The 20,894-nt window shown below is 35.8% G+C and overlaps 1 protein-coding gene and 1 pseudogene across 3 annotated transcripts in view; one reads left to right on the top strand and one right to left on the bottom strand.

The window, feature by feature from the left end:
• Window positions 1–20,894, top strand: part of STT3B (STT3 oligosaccharyltransferase complex catalytic subunit B) — a 98,445-nt gene that overhangs the window by 44,251 nt on the left and 33,300 nt on the right. For both annotated transcript variants that reach the window (XM_079934961.1, XM_079934962.1), the window contains exons 2-3: window positions 7,333–7,441; window positions 10,665–10,952. In XM_079934961.1, coding sequence (XP_079791087.1) covers window positions 7,333–7,441; window positions 10,665–10,952 — 397 coding nt within the window. The remainder of the gene's footprint in view (window positions 1–7,332; window positions 7,442–10,664; window positions 10,953–20,894) is intronic.
• LOC307192726 (non-histone chromosomal protein HMG-14-like) lies at window positions 194–3,483 on the bottom strand (annotated as a pseudogene). The gene has a single exon. The product of its transcript is annotated as a non-histone chromosomal protein HMG-14-like (transcript).

A 20,894-nucleotide genomic window follows, 5' to 3' on the forward strand; every position in this document is an offset into this window, starting at 1 on the left:
GATTTTATTGGTTGTTTTGAGAATCAGTACATAGACATTTCAATTTGTACACAATTCTCAACATACGTACCAAAAATCTAAAAAATCATGTAGTTGTAATTCTTTTCTGAAGTTATTCCAGTGACTTTCCAGCTTAAAATTTGGAGGCAAATTTTCCTTCACTGGATATTAAATACCAATATCTTCAAATATTGATATGCTGTTACATCGTAAGTCCCACTAATTCACAATTTAATGTCATATACCCTACATACTCAAATTGTCAGTCATTCACAGCACATTAACAGTTACTAGAAGAACCGGACTACCATGACCAAAGATGTTACATAGTGCACAAAATTCTGCCCAGGAGAGCCAAGACCAGGGGGTGAGTGGTTTGCTTTAGGAAACAATTATACCAAAAACAACATGGGAAGAGAAGTAATTTAAAGTGTTTAAGACATTAAATGCACCGCTGACTCCAAACTGCCATTTAGTATGCTTTGTATTATAAGATGTAAAAGCTACCCTCGCATCTGTGGAATGTTAAGCTGACACCCAAGACAATCAAAGCCTCCCATATTCAATATCCCAGTATTTTCTAGTTGTACCAAAAAATAAACAACCAGCAAATGATTTCACCTCTTAAAAAAAAGCATTTACACTAAATGCTTTTTTTTAAGCTACTAAAAAACTTGCCTTTACAAAATGCAAGAGCTACTAAAAAACTTGGATTTACAAAATAGTTGATAACAGAGCTACTAAAAAAACTTGCATTTACAAAATAGTTGATAACAGTATTCCTCTGGATTGTACAAGAAGGGAGATGGGGACCACTGATAGGACCAGGGGTGTGATATTAATCAGACTTGGCTTCTTTCTCTCCTGCTTCATCAGAAGCTGGCCTCTCCTCGTTGTTAGTTTCTCCATTTTCTTTTTTTTTTAGTTTCTCCATTTTCTGCAGGTAAGTCTTCTTTAGTCTCTTGGTTAGCCACTTCAGCCTGTGGTTTTGCCTTTGCTCCCCTTTTTGCCTTTGGTTTGCACTTTTTGTCTGAAGATGTATCCTTTCCTGCTGCCCTTTTTGGCTTCGTTTCCACTTTTGCAGGAGCCAGTTTAGCTGATGACCTTGCCAATCTCCTCTTGGGCTCCTCCTTCACCGCTCCCTCAGCGGAGCTGACCTTCCTCTTGGGCATCGTGGCGGTGGAGTGGACATGTGCCGGGTGCCTGCGAGCCGCGGCACGCTGAGAGCCTTTGTGAAGCTGGGCTGCCTGGCTGCTGCCACTCCTCCTGCTGCCCAAGCTGCTGGGACCCACAGAGGGGGTGGTGGGAGAACCCGGGATTGCTATCTTAATTTCTCTATCAGATAATTCAGTTAGTGTATAGAAATGCACCTGATTTTTTAAATGTTGATCTTGTATCCTTGGTGAAGCCTTTAGAGTTTTCTGTATATAAGATCATGTTATCTGCAAACAGACAACTTAAATTTTTCCTTCCCAATTTGGAAGCCTTTTACTTCTTTTTCTTACCTAATTGCTCAGGCTAGGACTGTGTTGCAAAGAAGAGTGAGAGTGGGTATTCTTGTTTTGTTCCTGATCTTAGGGGAAAAGCTTTCAACTTTTCACCATTGAAGTATGATGCTAGCTGTGGGCTTGTCATCTATGGCCTTTATTATTTTGAGGTACGTTTCTTCTATACCTAATTTTTTTAGTTTTTGTCATGAAAGGATGTTGAATTTTGTCAGAGGCCCTTTCTGCCTCTTTTGAGATGATCATATGATTTTTATCCTTCATTCTGTTAATTTGGTATCACATTTATTAATTTTCGTATGGTGACCCGTCCTTGACTCAGGGATAAGTTCCAGTTAATTATGGTGTATGATCCTTTTAATGTGCTGTTGAATTCGATTTGCTGGTATTTTCTTGAGGATTTTTGCATCTTTGTTCATCAGGGACCCTGGCCTGTCATTTTCTTGTTGTGTCCTTGTCTGACTTGGGTATCAGGGTAATGCTGGCCTTGTAAAATGATTTTGAAAGGGTTTCTTCTTTAATTTTTTGGAAGAGTTTGAGAAGGATTGGCATTCATTCTTCTTTAAATGTTTGGTAGAATTCACCAGTGAAGCCATCTGGTCCTAGGCTTTTCTTTGAATCAGTGATCAAAACCCCCCAACAATCACCTTACTTGTTATTGATCTGTTCAGATTTTTAAATTTCTTCCTGGTTCAGTCTTTGATGTAAGTTGTATGTTTCTAAGACTCTGTCCATTTCTTCTGGGTTATCCAATTTGTTGGTGTATAATTGTTCATAATAATCTCTTATGATCCTTTGTGTGTCTGTGGTATTAGTTGTAACATTTCCTCTTTCATTTCTGATTTTGTCTTCTTTTTTTTTTCTTAGTCTAGCTAAAGGTTTGTCAATTTTGCTTATCTTTTTTAAAAAAAAGTTGAACAAAACTGTTCTTTTTTTTCTTTTTTTCTAGTCTCTATTTCATTTATTTCTGCTCCGATTTTTGTTATTTCCTTCCTTCTGTTTTTTGGGCATAATTTATTCTTTTTCTAGTTCGTTGAGGTATAAAGTTAGGCTGTTTATTTAAGGTCTGTTTTTTATTAATGCCAGTGTTTATTGCTATAAACTTCTGTCTTAGATTGCTTTTGCTGCTTTTTGGTATGTTGTTTTTCCATTTGTGTTTATCTCAAGATACTTTAAAATTTTTCTTTTTATTTCTTTGACCTATTGATTGTTCAGGAGAATACTGTTCAATTTCCACATATTTGTGAATTTTCTAGCTTTCTTACTCATTTCTAATTTTATATCATTATGGTCAGAAAAGATATTTGGTATAATTTCTGTCTTAAGTTTGTTAAGACTCGTTTTGTGACCCAGTATGTGATCTCTCCTGGAGAATATTCTGTATGTACTTAAGAAGAATGTGTGTTCTGCTGTTAGATGGAATGTTCTCTGTTAGATCCATTTGGTTTAAAGCATAGTTCAAGTCCAGTATTTCCTTATTCATACTCTCTCTTTCTGATCTGTTCATTGAAAGTAGGGTATTAAACCCCGCTACTATTATTGCATTGCTGTCTATTTCAATTGTTATATACTGTTGATCAGTTGATCCATTTATCATTCTATAATGAATGACCTTTTGTCTCTGTTACAATTTTTGATTTATAGTTTATTTTGTTGGATAAAAGTATAGCCATTCTTGCTCTCTTCTGCTTTACGTTTGCATAGAATTTTTTTTCCATCTCTCCACTTTCAGCCTATGTGTATCCTTAAAGCTGAAGTGAGTTTTCTGTTAGCATATGTTTGAGTCTTGTGTTTTTAATATATTTACCCACTCTATGTCTTTTGATTGGAGAATTTAATCCATTTACATTCAAAGTGATTACTGATAAAGACTTAACAACTGCCATCTTGTTAATTGTTTTCTAGTTCCTTTGTTCCTTTCTTCTTGTGCTGTCTTCCTTTGTGATTTGATAGTTTTTCTTAGCAGTATTCTTTGATTCTTTTCTCTTTATCTTTTTATATCTGCTATAGGTTTTTGCTTTGTGGCTTCCTTGAGGTTTACATAAAACATTTTATGATTATAACAGTCAACTTTAAGCTAATAATTTGATTCAGTTGCATGCAAAATCTCTATTCTTTTACACCCCCCCTTCAATTATGTTATAGATGTCATAATCTTTTTATGTTGTGTATTTAACAAATTATTGTAGCTATAGATATTTTTGTCTTTCAACCTTTATACTAGTTAAGTGATTTATACACCATTACAATAGTAGAATCTTCTGAATTTGATTACATACTTATCTTACTAGTGAGTTTTATACTGTTATATATGTTTTTATGTTACGAATTATTGCCCTTTCATGCTAGCTTGAAGGACTCCCTTTAGCATTTCTTATAAGGCAGTGTGGTAGTGATGAACTCCTTCAGTGTTTGTTTTTTTGGTTTTTGTTTGTTTGGGAACGTCTTTATGAAGGACAGCTTTGCTGAATATTCTTGGTTGGCAGTTTTTTTCTTCAAGCACTTTGACTATATATATGCTATTCTGGTGCAAGGTTTCTGCTGAGAAATCTGCTGATAGCCTTATGTGGGTCCCATGTATAAGTTTTTTACTCTTGCTTTCAAAATTCTCTGTCTTTGATTTTTGACAGTTTTATTATAATGTCTCTCAGTGGAGTCCTCTATGGGTTGAATATGTATTGGTACCTATGAACATCACATGCCTGGATGACCATCAATTTCTCTCCCCAGATTTGGAAAGTTTTTAGCCATTATTTATTTAAACAAGCTTTCTACCCCTTTCTCTCCTTCTAGAACTCTCATAATGCAGCCATCATTACCCTTGATGCATAGTTAATGTAGGCTATTTTTCACTTTTTTTTTTCCCTCTGCCCTGATAATTTCAAGTAACCTCTCTTCTAGTTCTCAGATTCTTTCTTCTGCTTGTTCATGTCTGCTGTTGATATTCTCTGCTGCATTTTTTTTCATTTTATTCATTGTATTTATCAGCTCCAGTATTCTCTTTGGGTTTTTTTTTTTGTTGTTTTTGTAATTTCTATCTCTCTTTTGGACTTCTTATTTTGATCATGTATTGTTTTCCTGATTTGTTGAGTAGCCTTTCTGGGTTCTCTTGTAGCTTGCTGAGCTTCCTTAAAACAATTACTTTGAAATCTTTGTCAGGCAGTTCATAGATCTGTTTCTTTGTGGTCAGTTACTAGAAAATAATTGGGTTCCTTTGGTGGTGTCATGTTTCCTTGATTTTTTTCACTTTTGTTGAAGCCTTGCATTTATGCCTGCCCATTTGATGGAGTGGTTTTGGTCGGGAAAGACCTTTACCTGTGGGTAAGTGTGAGGGTGCCAGCTGAATAGGCTGTGGCAGTTCTTACTCTGGGGAAGATCGAGGGGTGTAGTCTTTGTGTAGCTCCAACAGCTGAGATCAGTGTTAGTGAAGATTGCAGGGGTCCTCAATGGCCAAGGCAGCAAGTGTCCATGGGGCTGTTAAGGGCTGTTGGGGACCTTCTGGTCTCTTTTTCTCCCACAGGAGTTGTTGTGGCCAAGGGGATCTCTCTTGGCACCAGGTTCAGCTCACAGGTGTCCTCTTAATCATGGTAGTACTGATGAGTGCCCATGGAGTAGCCATGGAGCTAGGGTCTGGAGCTCAGGCACACACAAAGCAGCTGCAGAGCTGGAGTCTGAAGTGTAAACACTTACAGAGCAACAGTGGTTCTGGAGTCCAGAACATTTGTGGGATTAGGGGGTTGTGGCAGCCCTGGTCATGGGGCAGTGCAGCAGTAGCTCTTTCTTGCTGAGGACAGAGCAATGTCTCCCTCTCCAGGGGCCCTGTGGCAGTGATGGCTTTTGGTGAAAGCTGCTGTTGTCCTCTGCAGAGCACGCCACTGGAGTTTGTCCTGATGAATACTTATGGGGTCCTCCTTTGTGAAGGCTGTCATGGGTGCTATTGTCCTCAGTTGAAGAGCCTGCCTAGGTCCTCCACAGAGCAGACCACACTGGGCGCTGCAGTGGTCCTACCACATGGCTGATACTGATAGCCTCTACCCTTCTTTGTTCCTGGCTGTCTCTAGATGTCTCAGCTAAGCCTGTCTCCCTAGTGATCCTTCTGTATGGTTGATCTCCATTTTTTGCTTCATTGTGCTGCTGTAGGATCTCAGTTCTGCATGAGCCTCCTGGGGATATTTTCCGTCACGGATAGTTGTCTATTTCTTATTTTTTGTTGGGGGTATGAAGGCTGGTATCTCCTACTGCACCATCTTTCTAATGCCACCCCTCAGAATACTTTCTGTCTTGTTACTAATTTGCTTTGCATCTTTGACCTTTTTACTATTTAGCCCATCCTTTATTTTGTTTATCTTAACAGTCATTTGACATTCAAAAACTTAAATAGTGCTTTTATCGTAGATCTTCATTTCACAGTGATAGTAGCAGTAGCCTCTGAGTGCTTTAGAGACATTATATTGTTTACTTATCATAGCCACCTTATTGACAGAGGTACTATTGTTATCCCTTTTCTACAGACGAAGAAACTAGAGCACAGAGAGACCATGAGTTGTTTGCCAAACCAAGGTCACATAGCAAATAAGTATGGAACTAAGATATTCAAACCCAGGCAGTATGATTCTAACACTCGTAGTCTTAACCTCTAGGATATGCTTCCTTTCAGGCTGCTGTGGCTTATCTTATTTCTGAAGATATTCCTATTTCTGTTTTCTATGGTATTAGTTCTTCTACTCATTGATTTCGATGCTTAGATTTCATATTGTCTACTTTTCTTAAATGTTTGGTTTTTGGATGTGTGCTTATTTTTGTATTTGATCAAGTCTGTCTACAAATACTACAGTGTTTGTATCTAGTGATTATGGGAGGGAGAGTCATGGCTTGCTATTGGGAAGGATATATCAAGCTGAATTTGCATATGAGGATTCCTATTCATCTTCTTTCTGTCAAGCACTATTCCACTTTTTGAATCACTTGTCTACGTGTATTGCAGATACCTTTGAGGCCCACTTCCTTGCTTGGCAATGGTAGGGCGAGGGGATCCACCTCCCTGGCTGTTCCTAATGCTCATTACCCTGAGGATTGCTGCAGGATTTTCTCTTGCCCCCCTGCCCCATAACAACTTTATACTAAACATGGAACATCCTGGAAACTCCTCCCATTCCCCCACCCCCCCAACACACACACACATACCATAGTTCGCAGTTTACTTCTGGTTGCAGTTTGGGCTGTGGCTTCTTCCATCTCATTTCTTCTCATTTGGTTTTTTTGTCTTTCGTTGATGAAATTTCTTATTCGTTAAGGTCATATTCTTGTTTTAAAGTGCTGTTACAGTTCATCTCCCATGGTTTTAGTGCTATTATAACTTATTCTTTATTTCTGTAATTTTTAGGGTTATAGGATTGGAGGCAATTATGTTGAATGTGCATCCTTCATTTTGATGCTATTTTCTGTCAGTGGTTTTTAATCTTTTGAGAGTCATTGACTTCTTTGACCATTTGGTAAATTGTATGTACCCTCACTTTTTAAAAATTCAGATGCATAGCTGTCTACCATCTGTACCCCAGGCAGTGGCCAAATTTTGAGCATTACTGGTTTGGTGAGTTGTTTTTTTTGGGGGGGGGGGACTTTGTTTTTAGTTATATTTAGAGGTATTTGCCTATTTCTTGGAAAATAATGTGTTACTTAGGTTTAAGGAAAATTGTTATAAAAGATGTATTTATGTAGCCATAGAGCTATATATAAAGAGTTAAATATAAAGTATAATATTAGAAAGATAGAGCTATTTTTTTCTAGTAAAGTTTTATAACGTTTCTTTTTTTCCTGTTTTCTCTAGGTTTAATTATAGATCAACACATCATCTTGCATCTCATGGGTTCTATGAATTTTTAAATTGGTTTGATGAAAGAGCATGGTATCCACTAGGAAGAATAGTCGGTGGTACTGTAAGTATATTTGCAGTTATTTATGTTAATCTTAAAATCTTGCAGTTATTTGAGTAAATCATTAATCACTAAGGTGGTGGCAATTCTTGAAAGCTTTGTATAGTTAACTAACACATTTTTCTGTGGCTGATTAGTATTTAACTTGCTAAATCTCTTTTCTTGACCCTCTTCTTCCCACTCTCACCCCCCAACCTGTTTTTGGGTTACCTCATACTAGCCACTATTTCTGACAGGTGGATCTCTTGTCACACATTTAAGTTCAGATTATTTGTATGTTTTTGTCTTGTTCTATAACAACTTTATTGAAAAAAAATTTTTGGAAGGAAATAGAAATGTAGAAGAATCAGATAATTCTAATTTTCCAGATCCCAATTACTCGAGGTAATTGAGTATTGATCATAGTTCATGGGGAATTATAATGTCCAGAAGATGATATAAGAGAAAATATTTTTAGGATTTGGGATGTAAGGAGAATCCTGAAGAGAAAATGAAAGACAAGACACCTATTTGGGCAATATATATGTGTAGTATTTTTTTCTGGATCAGTTTTGTCAGAGGTTTATCAATTTTAGTAGATTTCTTAACCCAAAGAAACTTTGACTTTGTTGATTATTAAATATTTGCTTTCTCTTATGTTAATTTCCATTTATTTCCTTCCTCCCACTTTCTTGAGTTTGTTTTGATGTTTTTATCTGTCTTCCTGATACAGTTTGCTCAGTAATTTTCAACATTTCTTTGTTATTAGTGTATTCATTTTGAAGCTTTAAATTTCCCAATAATCAGTTTTAACTACATTGCATAAGTTTTGATATGTAGTATTTTCATTATTGTTCAGGTCAAAGTGTATGTTAATTTCCACTATAATTTGCCCTGATTCATGGGTTACTTGGGGTTGTATTTAAGTTTTAAACATAATAGAATTTCCTAGTTATCTTTTTTTTTGCTTTATACTTCCAATATATTATGGTTAGAGAACAAATTCTGTAATTTTAATCTTTGAAATTATTTGAGACATGATTTGTGGCCCAAGATATAGCCAACTTTTATAAATGTTCCCTCTGTGTTTGGAAAGGAATATGTTCTCCATGGTAGTCAGATGTTGTGTTTATAATCTGTGTTTATAATTTGGATTACCTCATACTAGCCACTATTTCTGACAAGTGGATCTCTTGTCACACATTAGGTTCTTTGATGTAAACAGAGAGAAAGATACAGGAGAATAGTCATGAATTAGGGTGAATTAGAAAGAATTGTGAGAGATGTGGTAGATGGCTGTATCTGTACTTCTTGTGGGGTGAATGCTATCATATACTTCATTGTACTAGTCTTTGATTACTATAGTTTGTTTCCTGGTGTGTTTATAAATTTTTACCTTGAATTCACCCTCAGTGAAGTCTTGTTTTCTGAGACTTGGTGTTTGGACCATCCTTAAAATCTTTCTCATTTGCCTTTGCTGGAGCCCTTAGAGGTCTTACTGCTTTTAGGACAGTTTTTAGAGGTTATTTCTCAGCTTGATGTTTTTTATACATGAAGTTGTTACAAATGTGGAACCCATATTCACCCATGTGATGAATGAGTTTCTTATTTCTTGTTTTGTTTCTATTCAAAGCTTTGGAAGTAAGGCAAGAGTTCCTTACTGTTTCCCTTGATGGATGGGTAGAACTTGTCTAGTCTAGTTTCATAAACGGGCCCTGGCTTTGTGCTGGGAATTAGGCCTTTTCTTTGATCCCTGTGGTGAGTAGTAACTACCCCCCAACCTCGAGTACCTATATATCAACCTGCTTTGTTTTTTCTCTTTTTAGATTCCAACGACATCAGTACCTAGTTTGAATTTCTTCTTTATGTTTGGAACCTGGAGGGTTCCCTTCCTTTTGAGCTTAAATATGCCTTTTTTGTTGTTGGGTGGTTTTCTTTGTTTGTTTAGAGTTTTTTGGTCCTTTCATCTAGTACTTCTACATATTTTGGCTGTATTTCATATGCCAGTTCAGTCTGCCATATTTAGAGTATTTTCAAATTCATTTCCATTTTCTTTGAATATTGCTAACAAAATCATACACTGAGGCCTGGTATCGTATATGAAATGGAACAAAATTTTGATTTTTAAGAATGGTGATGATTGCCATACTTTTTCCCCCTTCCATTATCCCATTCGCCTTCTGTACCTTCTATCAAGCATTCATTTTGTGTCAATCATTGTTCTCTGGATGCTGGGGAAATTTTTCTTGCTATTCTGGAGCTTATATTCTTGTGAGGGTGTTTAGTTAATAGACAATAAATAAGTAAAATAAATAGTATGTGAAATGGTGATAAGTGCTATGGAGAAAAAGCAAGGGAGTTGGGTTAAAGACCATGGGGAGTTCGCAAGTTTAAATAGGATAGCTAGGAAAGGAAATTTATAACATTCTTTGTAGTTTCAGTGATGGAAAAAGAAAAAGAATCTTTTAGGATTTAGATAAGGATGGAAATATAAATACACATTTTAATCACTGAAGAAGAGCTCAGAATTAATGTCCTATTTCTTGTTCTTTGAATCCTCTTAATGTTTTATGTTCTCTTTTAGAGGGAGGGTGAAGAATATAACTGTTAACTGGCCTATTCTAGTTTATTATTTCCTTTCTATCCTTAAATATTTAAAGAAGTGTAAAAAGGTCTAACCTTCCAGGAGTCTGAAAATATTATATCTGAATTCACCAACTAACTAGTCCTTCTTTTCCTAGCTAGAATTGTTTACTTTCCAAATCTTGAATTTGAAAGAAGGGAAAAATCATTTATAAACACCACTTAAATAATATTGCACATAACTTTCTTTCATCTTCCATCCTTTTCTCAGTCCCTTGAACACAAGTATAGGCGATGTTGGAGCACATTAAAACTCCAAACTTAAGGATATGTTAGATTAGGACCCTGTTTTATAGTGAAAAGATAAGTGGGATCAATAAGAAAGTTACCTAGTTTTTCATTGTTAAACCTCTTCACTTTTAATCATTCATTCAATATGATCTTTCTTCTTTTGCTTAAATATGTATCTCTGAATATCAGATTTTTGTTTGTATCTAATCCAAAAGAACATTTAATTTTGTAATGTGTGAAGGCAAACTATTGTAAGAGCTTATTCTCAAACTTACTATAAACAATATGTAATAATAAAGAAAGGAGCTTATGTTAGTGTTTTCAGCTACCTCATTTTATATGTAATTAAATTGTCCTCTTTTTTTCTTCCTAGGTTTATCCAGGGTTGATGATAACAGCTGGCCTTATCCATTGGATTTTAAATACACTGAACATAACAGTTCACATAAGAGATGTATGTGTGTTCCTTGCACCAACTTTTAGCGGCCTTACATCTATATCTACTTTCCTGCTTACCAGAGAACTTTGGAACCAAGGAGCAGGACTTTTAGCTGCTTGTTTTATTGCTATTGTACCAGGTTACATTTCTCGGTCAGTAGCTGGATCCTTTGATAATGAAGGCATTGCTATTTTTGCACTTCAGTTTACATATTACTTGTGGGTAAGTAAAACTTAATGTTTTGTTATCGTTAATACCCATGAACTTCCTGCTGAAATGCTGTTGTGCAGCATTTGTCTTTTATCAATTATAGCTGTATACAGAGAACTCTGTTACTGTTTGTAACAAGTAAGTCATAGCTCCAATAAAGAGGCTATCAAAAAATGAGCTCTTGATTTTGTTTCTTTTGTAAGGGAGAGAGGAGTCAAATACTTAAGAAAATGAAATGTGGTTCAGTGGCTTAGGATATTGAATTATGTTTGCAAAACTTGTATTATTTTACTCTTGCAAAGTTATTTCTTCCTTCCCAATCTGTATACCTTCTATTTCCTTTTTTTGTGTTACTGTATTAGCTACTAATTCCAGTATGATGTTGAAAAGGAGTAGTGAGAGGAAACATCCTTGCCTTGTAGGTAATATTTATCAAGTTGAAGAAGTTCCACTCTATTTCTGTCAATAGTTTGCTGAGAGATTTTATCATGAATGGATGTTGGGTTTTGTTGAATGCTTTTTCTCTATCTATTGATACACAATTAACCCTTGAACAACACGGGTTTGAACTCTGCAGGTCCACTTATACACAGGTTTGTTTTTCAGTAAATACATACTACAGTGCTACATGATCCAAGGTTGGTTGAATCCATAGATGTGGAACCACAGATTATGTAGGGCCTACTGTCAAGTTATATGTGGATTTTTGATACCAAGTGGGGGTGAGGGGGTCACTGCCCCAACCCCTGCCTTGTTCAAGGGTCAACTGTAGTTACATGATATATTTCCTTTGACTTTTTGATGTCATGAATTACATTAATTGATTTTCAAACGTTGAGCCACTATGTCATACCTGGAATAAATCTCACTTGGTCATGATATTGATATATAATTCTTATAATACGTTGTTAGACTTGATTTCTTAATGTCTTGTTGAGGATTTTTGCATCCATGTTAATGAGAGAGATCTTGGTCTATAGTTTTCTTTTCTTGTAATGTCTTTGATTTTGGCGTTAGGACAATGCTGGCCTTGTAGAATGAGTTAAGAAGTATTCCCTCTACTTCTGTTTGCTGAAAGAGGTTGTAGAGTATTGCTTTTTTTTTTTTAATGTTTGGTAGAATTCATGAGTGAACCCACCTTGGCCTGGTGCTTTCTGTTTTGGAAGGTTATTAATTATTGATTGATTCCATTTCTTTAATAGAGTGCTATTCAGATTGTCTATTTCTTCTTGTTTGAGTTTTGGGAGATTTCTTTCACAGAATTGGTCCATTTCATTTAGGTTATCAAGTTTGTGCACATAGAGTTGTTTATTGTATTCCTTTATTATCCTTTTAATACATGTCCGTGGGATCTGTAGTGATTGTCCTTCTTTTATTTCCAATATTAGTATTTGTGTCTTCCTTTTTTCTTAGCCTGGCTTAGAGGTGTATTGATTTTTGTTCATCTTCCAAAGAACCAGTTTGTGGTTTCATTGATTTTTCTCTATAAATTTCCTGTTTTCAACTTCATTGGTTTCTGCCCTGATTCTTACTTCTTTTCTTCTGCTTCCTTTGGATTTAAATTGCCCTTCTTTTTCTAGTTTTCTAAGGTGAAAACTTAGATAATTGTCTTAGATCTATCTTTTCTGTATATACATTCAGTGCTGTAAATTTCCCTATGAGCACTGCTTTCTCTACATCCCACAAATTTTGGTAAGTTGTATTTTCATTTTAATTTAGTTAACAATATTCTAAAATTTTTCTCAAGATTTTTTTATTTGACCCATATATTTGTTTAAAGGTATGTTGTTTAATCCCCATTTATTTTGAGATTTTCCAGTTAATTTTCTGTTACTGATTTTTAGTTTAATTCCATTGTGGGCTGAGAGCAACACCTTACATGATTTTTATTCTTTCAAATTTGTTAAGATGTGTTTCATGGCCCAGATGTGGTCTACCTTGGTGAATGTTCCATGTAGGCTTGAGAAGAATATGTATTCTGCTGTCCTTGGATGAAATCGAGTTTAGATGTCCATTATATCCAATATCCAGTTGATCGGTGGTGGTGTTGAGTTTCATGATTTTCTTAAATCATGAAAATCTTACTGATTTTCTACCTGCTGGATTCATCCATCTCAGGGGGGCGGTTTAAGTCTCCATTTATGGTAGTGGATTCATCCATTTACCCTCGTGGCTCTATCAGTATTTCCTCATGTAGTTTGACACTTTGTTGTTAGGCACATGCACTTTAAGGATTATGTCGTCTTTGAGAATTAATCCTTTTGTCATTGTGTAATGCCCTTGTTTGATCACTTCTTTGCTTTGAGGTCGGCTCTATCTGAGATTAATATTGCTACTCTTGCATTCTTTTGATTAGTGTTAGCATGGTATATTTTTTGCCATCTATTTATTTTAAAACTATATGAATCTTTATATTTAAAGTGGGTTTCTTGTAGACAACATATAGTTGGGTCTTGGATTTTGATCCACCCTGACAATTTGTTTTTTTAAGTTGTGCATTTAGACCATTGATGTTCAGATGGCTGTTATTAGTTGGATTAATATTTACCATATATGTTACTGTCTTCTAGTTGGAACTCTTTAGTTCTTTGTTTTATTTTTGTTCTATACTCTTTTTTTTTCTACCTTTTGTCGTTTTTTTTGTTTTTGTTTTTGCAGTACGCGGGCCTCTCCCTGCTGTGCCCTCTCCCGCTGCGGAGCACAGGCTCCGGACGCGCAGGCCCAGCGACCATGGCTCACAGGCCCAGCCGCTCTGCGGCACGTGGGATCCCCCCAGACCGGGGCACGAACCCACGTCCCCTGCCCCGGCAGGCGGACTCTCAACCACTGCGCCACCAGGGAAGCCCCCCTTTTGTCGTTTTAACTGAGCATTTTATATATTCAATTTTCTCTCTTTTTCTGGCATATCAGTTATACTTTGTTTTATAACTTTTTAGCGGTTGCCATAGAGTTTGCAACATACATTTACAGCTAATCCAAGTTCACTTTCAAAGAATACTATACAGGCATATCTCATTTTATTGTACTTCACAGATACTGCTTTTTAGAAATTGAAAGTTTGTGGCAACCCTGCATCAAACAAGTCTGTCAGTGCCATTTATCCAACAGTATTTTCTCACTTTGTGTCTCTGTCACATTTTGGTATTTCTCACAATATTTCAAACTTTTTCATTATTATATTTGTTACGGTGATCTGTGATCAGAGATCTTTGATGTTACTATTGCAAAAAGATTACAACTCACTAAAGACCCAGATGATGGTTAGCATTTTTTAGCAATGAAGTACTCTTTAATTAAAGTATATGTGTTGGTTTTTTAAAGCATGATATACTCTTTTTGTTTAATTTATTTAATTTATTTATTTTTGGCTGCGTTGGGTCTTTGTTGCTGCACGCGGGCTTTCTCTAGTTGCAGCGTGTGGGGGCTGCTCTTCGTTGTGGTGCGCGGGCTTCTCATTGCGGTGGCTTCTCTTGTTGCGGAGCATGGGCTCTAGATGTGTGGGCTCCAGTAGTTGTGGCTCATGGGCCCAGCCGCTCCACGGCATGTGGGATCTTCCCGGACCGGGGCACAAACCCGCGTCCCCTGCATCGGCAGGCGGACTCTCAACCACTGTGCCACCAGGGAAGCCCCATAATGTACTCTTAATAGACTACAATTTAGTGGAAACATAGCTTTTATATGCCCTGGGAAACAAATTCATGTGACTTGCTTTACTGCAATATTCACTTTATTGTGGTGGTCTGAAACCAAACCCACAATATCTCTGAGGTCTGTCTGTATCACTTTATAGGCAGTGAGTACCTTATAATAACAAAATAATCCTAATTCCTCCCTCTTGTCCCTTGTATCATAACTTGTCACTCATTTCACTTTTATATGAGCATACATAATAGAATACATTGTTGGTATTATTATTTTCAACACTTTTCTGTTTGATAAATTAAGAATAAGAAAAGTAAAAGTTTTAAATTTACCTTTACTTCATCTTTGATGCTCTTCCTTTCTTCATGTAGATCTAAGATCCTGATCTATGTTATTTTCCTTCTTGTTAAAGAACTTTTAGCATTTATTGTAAGGCAAATCTGTCAACAAATTCCCTCAATTTTTGTTTGTCTGAGAAAGTCTTTATTTCTCCTTTAACTTGGAAGGATAATTTCACAGGTCACAAAATTCTAGATTGGAGGTTTTCTTCTCTCAATACTTTAAATATTTCACTTTTTGTCTTGCTTGTATGGTTTCTGAGTAGAAGTCATGTAATCCTTATCCTTGTTCTTCTATAGGCAAGGTGTCTTTTGCTCTGGCTTCTTTCAGGATTTTTTTCTTTATCTTTGATTTTCTGTAGTTTGAAAAAGGTATGCCTAGTTGTGGTTGGTTATTTTGGCATTTGTTGCTTAGTGTTTGAGCTTTCTGGATCTGTAGTTTGATGGCTGACTTTATTGGGAGAAATTATCAGTCATTATCATTTCAGATATTCTGTTCCTTTTTCTCCTCTCCTTCTGGTATTTCTATTACATGTATATTATACCTTTGTTGTTGTTCCACAGACCTTGGATATTCTGTTTTATTTTTTTTCTAGTCTTCATTCTTTTCAGTTTTGGAGGTTTCTATTGATATAGCCTCTAATTCAGAGATGATTTCCTCAGCCATGGCCAGTCTATTCATAAACTCAGCATAGGCATCCTTCATTTCACCTGTAGCCTCGTTTTTTGGTTTTGTTTTTTGTTTTGTTTTGTTTTTGGTTCTTAGGATTTCCAGCTCTCTGCTTGCATTTCCCATTTATTCTTGCATGCTATCTCCTTTATCCATTGGAACTCCTAGCATATTAATCATAGTTTTAAATTCCTGGTCTGATACTTTCAGAATCCTTGCCATATCTGGTTCTGATGCTTCCTCTGTTTCTTTAAATTGTGGTTTTTTGCCTTTTGGTATGCCCTGCAATATTGTCTTCATAGCCAGACATGATACACTTGGTAAAAGGAATTGCTGTGAATAAGCCTTTAGTAATCAGGAGGTAAGGTATAGTCCTATGATTAGGTCTAAGTCTTTTAGTAAGTTGGACTGTGAACTTTACAAATGTTTCTTTTTTCTCTCTCCCCGCTTAGGTGGGAAAGGATGGCTACAGCTGACTGGAGTTATGTATTTCCCTTCCCCAGGTCAGTTAGGCTCTGATAACACCCCAGCAGGTCAGGCTCTGGCTAATAGTTTCTTCTGAGGACAGGCCTTGTTAAGAACAGAATGCCTTTGCATTTTTCAAAATGGTTTCTGTTCCGCTCCCTGTGCCAGAAGCAACAAAGGGATTTTGTTTTTCCATATATTTATTGTGAGAACCCGATTAAGATCTTCAAGGCAAGTCCAGCATAATTGTGGGGACCACCATATGACTTAGTCCATCCTGGAGTTTTTAAGTCTCCACACTGAGACTTAGGTTTTCCTACCCACCTCCCTGCCCCCAGTTATTTGCAGTATTGATTCCTGCATGTGTGTCTCTCCATTGTTGCGAGCAGCAGTTTGTCCTGTGTCTTTCCCTCACTCACAGATCCAGGAAGAGTTGTTGATTTTTCAGTCTGTTCAGCTTTTTACTTGTTAGGACTGAGTGGTGACGTCCAAGCTCCTTACATGTAGAACCAGAAACCAGAAGTCTATTTATTGCTAAGCTATCTAAACTTAATGTTTTTCCTGCAAGGAAAAGGATGCTCCTTAGTACTAGCTTCAATTTAAACCTTGCATATATTTAATTGTTTTCTTCTTTATTATTTTAGCCTATGTTCATACTATTTCAGTGTTGGAAATTGCTCCAAATTTTTATTGATCCAAAATATATGAATACTCATATATTTTTAGGTAGCTAGGTGAATGGTAGCAAAATGGTAGCATTTTTCTCTTTTGTATTTTACATCTTTTAAAGCTCTTTAGCTTGTGGATATTTTTGCTTTGGCAAGGAATTTCAGAGGAGAATTGTTGCAGTCAATCAACATAGACAGTTGCTTGATCTTGAGTTTAAGAGAGAAGAAAGAAAAGCACCCATGCTGATGAAGATGATGACAAGCAGCCGGATGCTGCTGATGCTGTTGTATTCACCAAAAAATGTTTAAAAACAACTGAGAAAAACCCTTAAAATTTGGAATATCCTTTTGAGGTCTTTTAACTAGTACTTAGTATTTAAATTACATATTAAGTATATATCTTGACAATACATATGAATGGATGGAGCTTGACAGTATAATGCCAAATGGAAAAATAAGTTAAGGTAGAATACATACAGTAATTTTAAATAGTACAGACCATATTGTGTACTGTTTGTTTATACCTGTTTGTAATGAAAGTATAAAAATATGGCATTTATCCATATATATACCAGCTTTGATAGTGGTTACTCCTGAGTATGGGTGGGTGATATTGAGGAAGAAAGTATGAAGGGAGATTCAACTATGTCAGTAAAAAAAAAAAATTTTTTTTTAAATAAAATCATCCAAAGCAAATATATGTTTGAAACATTTTATAATAAATTTTTTAATAATATATTCTGTATGTTGGAAATTTAGAAACATAGAAAACTAATGTAAAGAAGCCATCACCCAGGTGTTACTACATTTGCATTTTGTCATATTTTTTAAATTTTGTATGCTTTTATGAAATGCAAAACTGGTATTGTTTATATATAGTTTTTTTATTCTTTATATTCTTTTAACATAGCATGAGTCTGAATCATTGCAGGAGTGCCTTAACTGGCATGTTAATTACCTTTCAACATTTTTTAAAATTTCACTGTAAGAAATTGAGACAAAATTCATGTAACATAAATTCACTATTTCAACCATTTTAAAGCATACAGTTCAGTGGTTTTTAGTATCCACTGTGTACCTACAGAACATTTTATCACCTCCTAAAGAAACCTTGTACCTCCCAATTATGCCTTTCCTCCATTAATTTAATTTCTGTTTAAAGACTTACCTATTCTGGACATTTCATGTAAATAAAACCCGCATTAAAAAAAGTGACCTTTTATGTATGGCTTCATTCCCTTAGCATAATCATTCATATTTTTGACATGTATCAGTACTTCCTTTTTATGGCTGAATAATCCATTGTATGGATAATACCACGTTTTTTATTTTATTTTATTTTTTTGCGGTACGCGGGCCTCTCACTGTTGTGGCCTCTCCCGTTGGTGGAGCACAGGCTCCGGACGCGCAGGCCCAGCGGCCATGGTGCACGAGCCCAGCCGCTCCGCGGCATGTGGGACCTTCCCAGACCGGGGCACGAACCCGTGTACCTTGCATCGGCAGGCGGACTCCCAACCACTGCGCCACCAGGGAAACCCAATACCACATTTTTTAAATTCACCATTAGTTGATGACATTGACTATTATGAATAGTGCTGTTAATGACATTTGTGTACAAGTTTTTATGTGGACATATATTTTCATTTCTCTTCCATATATACCTAAGAGTGGAATTATTGGTTGACGTGATAACTTTGTGATTAACTTTCTGGGGAACTGCCAGACTGTTTCCCACAGTGGTTTCCCAGTTTTACATTTCCACTGGCAATGTACGAGGGTTTTAATTTCTCCTAATCCTCGCCAATACTCGTTTTTTTTCCTAGTTTTTTTGTTTTACTTGCCTGTTGGTATGAAGTGGCTTCTCATGGTTGTTGCTTTTGTTTTTTTTTGTGTTTTTTTAATTGTGATAAAATACATGTAACATAAAAATTACCATCTTAACTATTTGTGAGTGTAGAGTCCAGTGTTGTTAAATAGATCATAATGTTGTGCAATCACCACCACCATCCATCGCCATAGTTTTTCATCTTGTAAAACTTGAAACTATATCTATTAAACAATAACCCCCCATTTTAACTTTCCCCAGCCCCTGACAACCACCATTCTACTTTCTGTCTCTATGATTTTGACAGCTCTAAGTATTTCATGTAAGTGGGATCATACAGTTTTTGTCTTTTTGTGACTGGATGATTTCACTTAATGTCCTCAAGGTTCATCCATGCTGTGACATATGTCAGAATTTCCTTCCTTTATTAAGGCTGAAATAATGTTCCATTGTATTTATATACCACCTTTTGTTTACCCGTTCGTTGATGGACACTTTGGTTGCTTCCATGCTTTAGCTATTATGAGTATGTTGCTATGAACATAGGTATACAGATATCTCTTAAAGACCTTGCTTTCAATTCTTTGGGGTATATATCCAGAAGTGAAATTGCCAGATCATGTGGTAATTCTATTTTCAATTTTTTGAGGAACCACCATATTGTTTTCTGTAGCAGCTGTACTATTTTACATTCTTATTAGCAGTACACAAGGGTTCTAATTTCTTCACATCCACATCAACACTTGTTTGTTTGTTTGTTTGTTTTGGATAGTAAGCCGTCTTAACAGGTTTGAGGTGATAGCTCATTGTAGTTTTGATTTGCATTTCTCTAGTGATCAGTGAGGTTGAGCATCTTTTCATGTGGTTAATGGCCATTTGTATATCTTTGGAGAAATGTTTACTCAAGTCCCTTGCCTAGTTTTGAATTGGATTTTTTGGTTTTCGGTTGATGAGTTTTAGGAGTTCTCAATATACTCTCAATAGTAATCCTTTATAAGTTACATGATTTTCAAATATTTTCTCTCATTCTATGGATTGCCTTTTTCACTCTGTTAATATTGTCTTTGAGTCACAAAATTTTTAATTTTTCATGAAGTCCAGTTTGTCTATTTTTTCTTTTATTGCTGTGCCTTTGGTGTCATATCCAAGAGATCATTGCCAAATCTAATGGCATGAAGCTTTTGCCCTGTGTTTTCTTCTAAGAGTTTTATAGTTTTAGGTCTAACATTTAGGTGTATTTGAGTTAGTTTTTGTATATGCTGTTAGGTAAGGGTCCAAATTCATTATTTTGCACATTGATATCTAGTTTCCCCAGCACTGTTTGCTGAAGGGACTGTCCTTTCCCCATTGAGAGGACTTGGCACCCTTATTGAAAATCATTTGACCATATATGCAAAGGTTTATTTCTGGGTTCTTTATTTTGTTCCATTGGCCTGTGTGTATTATATGTATGTCTTTATGCCAGCACCACACTGTTCGATTACTTTAGCTTTGTAGTAAGTTTTAAAATCAAGAAGTGTTTGTCCTCTGTCTTTGTTGTTCTTTTCGGGATTCTTTTGGCTATTAGGGGTCCCTTGAGATTCCATATGAATTTTAGGGTGGGTTTTTTACTTCTGCAAAGAAAAAAAAAATCATTGGATTTTGATATGGATTGCATTGACTCTGTAGATCAATTTGGGTAGTATTGTCATCCTCCCATCCATGAATGACCATGAGACGTTTCCATTTGTTTATGTTTTCTTTAAACAATGTTTTATAGTTTTCATCATACAAGTCTTTTACTTCATTAGTTGACTTGTATTTTATTCTTTTTGATGCTATTGGAAATTTTTTTGTAATTTCCTTTTTGCATTGTTCATTGTTAGAGTATAGAAATGCAACTGATTTTTGTGTGTTGACTTTCTATCTTGCTATTTTGCTTAGTTCATTTATTAGCTCTAACAGTTTTTTGTGTATGTGGAATCTAGTGCTTTCTCCCTATGAGATCATATCTGCGAACAGGGGTGATGTTACGTCTTCCTTTCCAATTTGGATGCCTTATATTTGTTTTTCTTGCTTAATTGCTCCGGCTAGAACTTCAAGTACTATGTTGAATAGAGGTGGTGAAAGTAGGCATCCTTGTCTTGTTCCTGATCATAGAGGAAAAACTTCAGTCTTTCACCACTGAATATGTTTGCTATGGGTTTTTCATATATGGCTTTTGTTATATATTAACATGTAATACATGTTATTAAGTATGTAATATATTTTATACTATATACTAGTGCATAGTATTTTGTATATTAATGTTATTTATACATTTTTTATACATGATATCTCTCAGTTGGATGAAGGTATTTCTCTAAT

Source organism: Stenella coeruleoalba, assembly GCF_951394435.1.
Source record: "Stenella coeruleoalba genome assembly, chromosome: 10".
Classification (NCBI taxonomy): domain Eukaryota; kingdom Metazoa; phylum Chordata; class Mammalia; order Artiodactyla; family Delphinidae; genus Stenella; species Stenella coeruleoalba.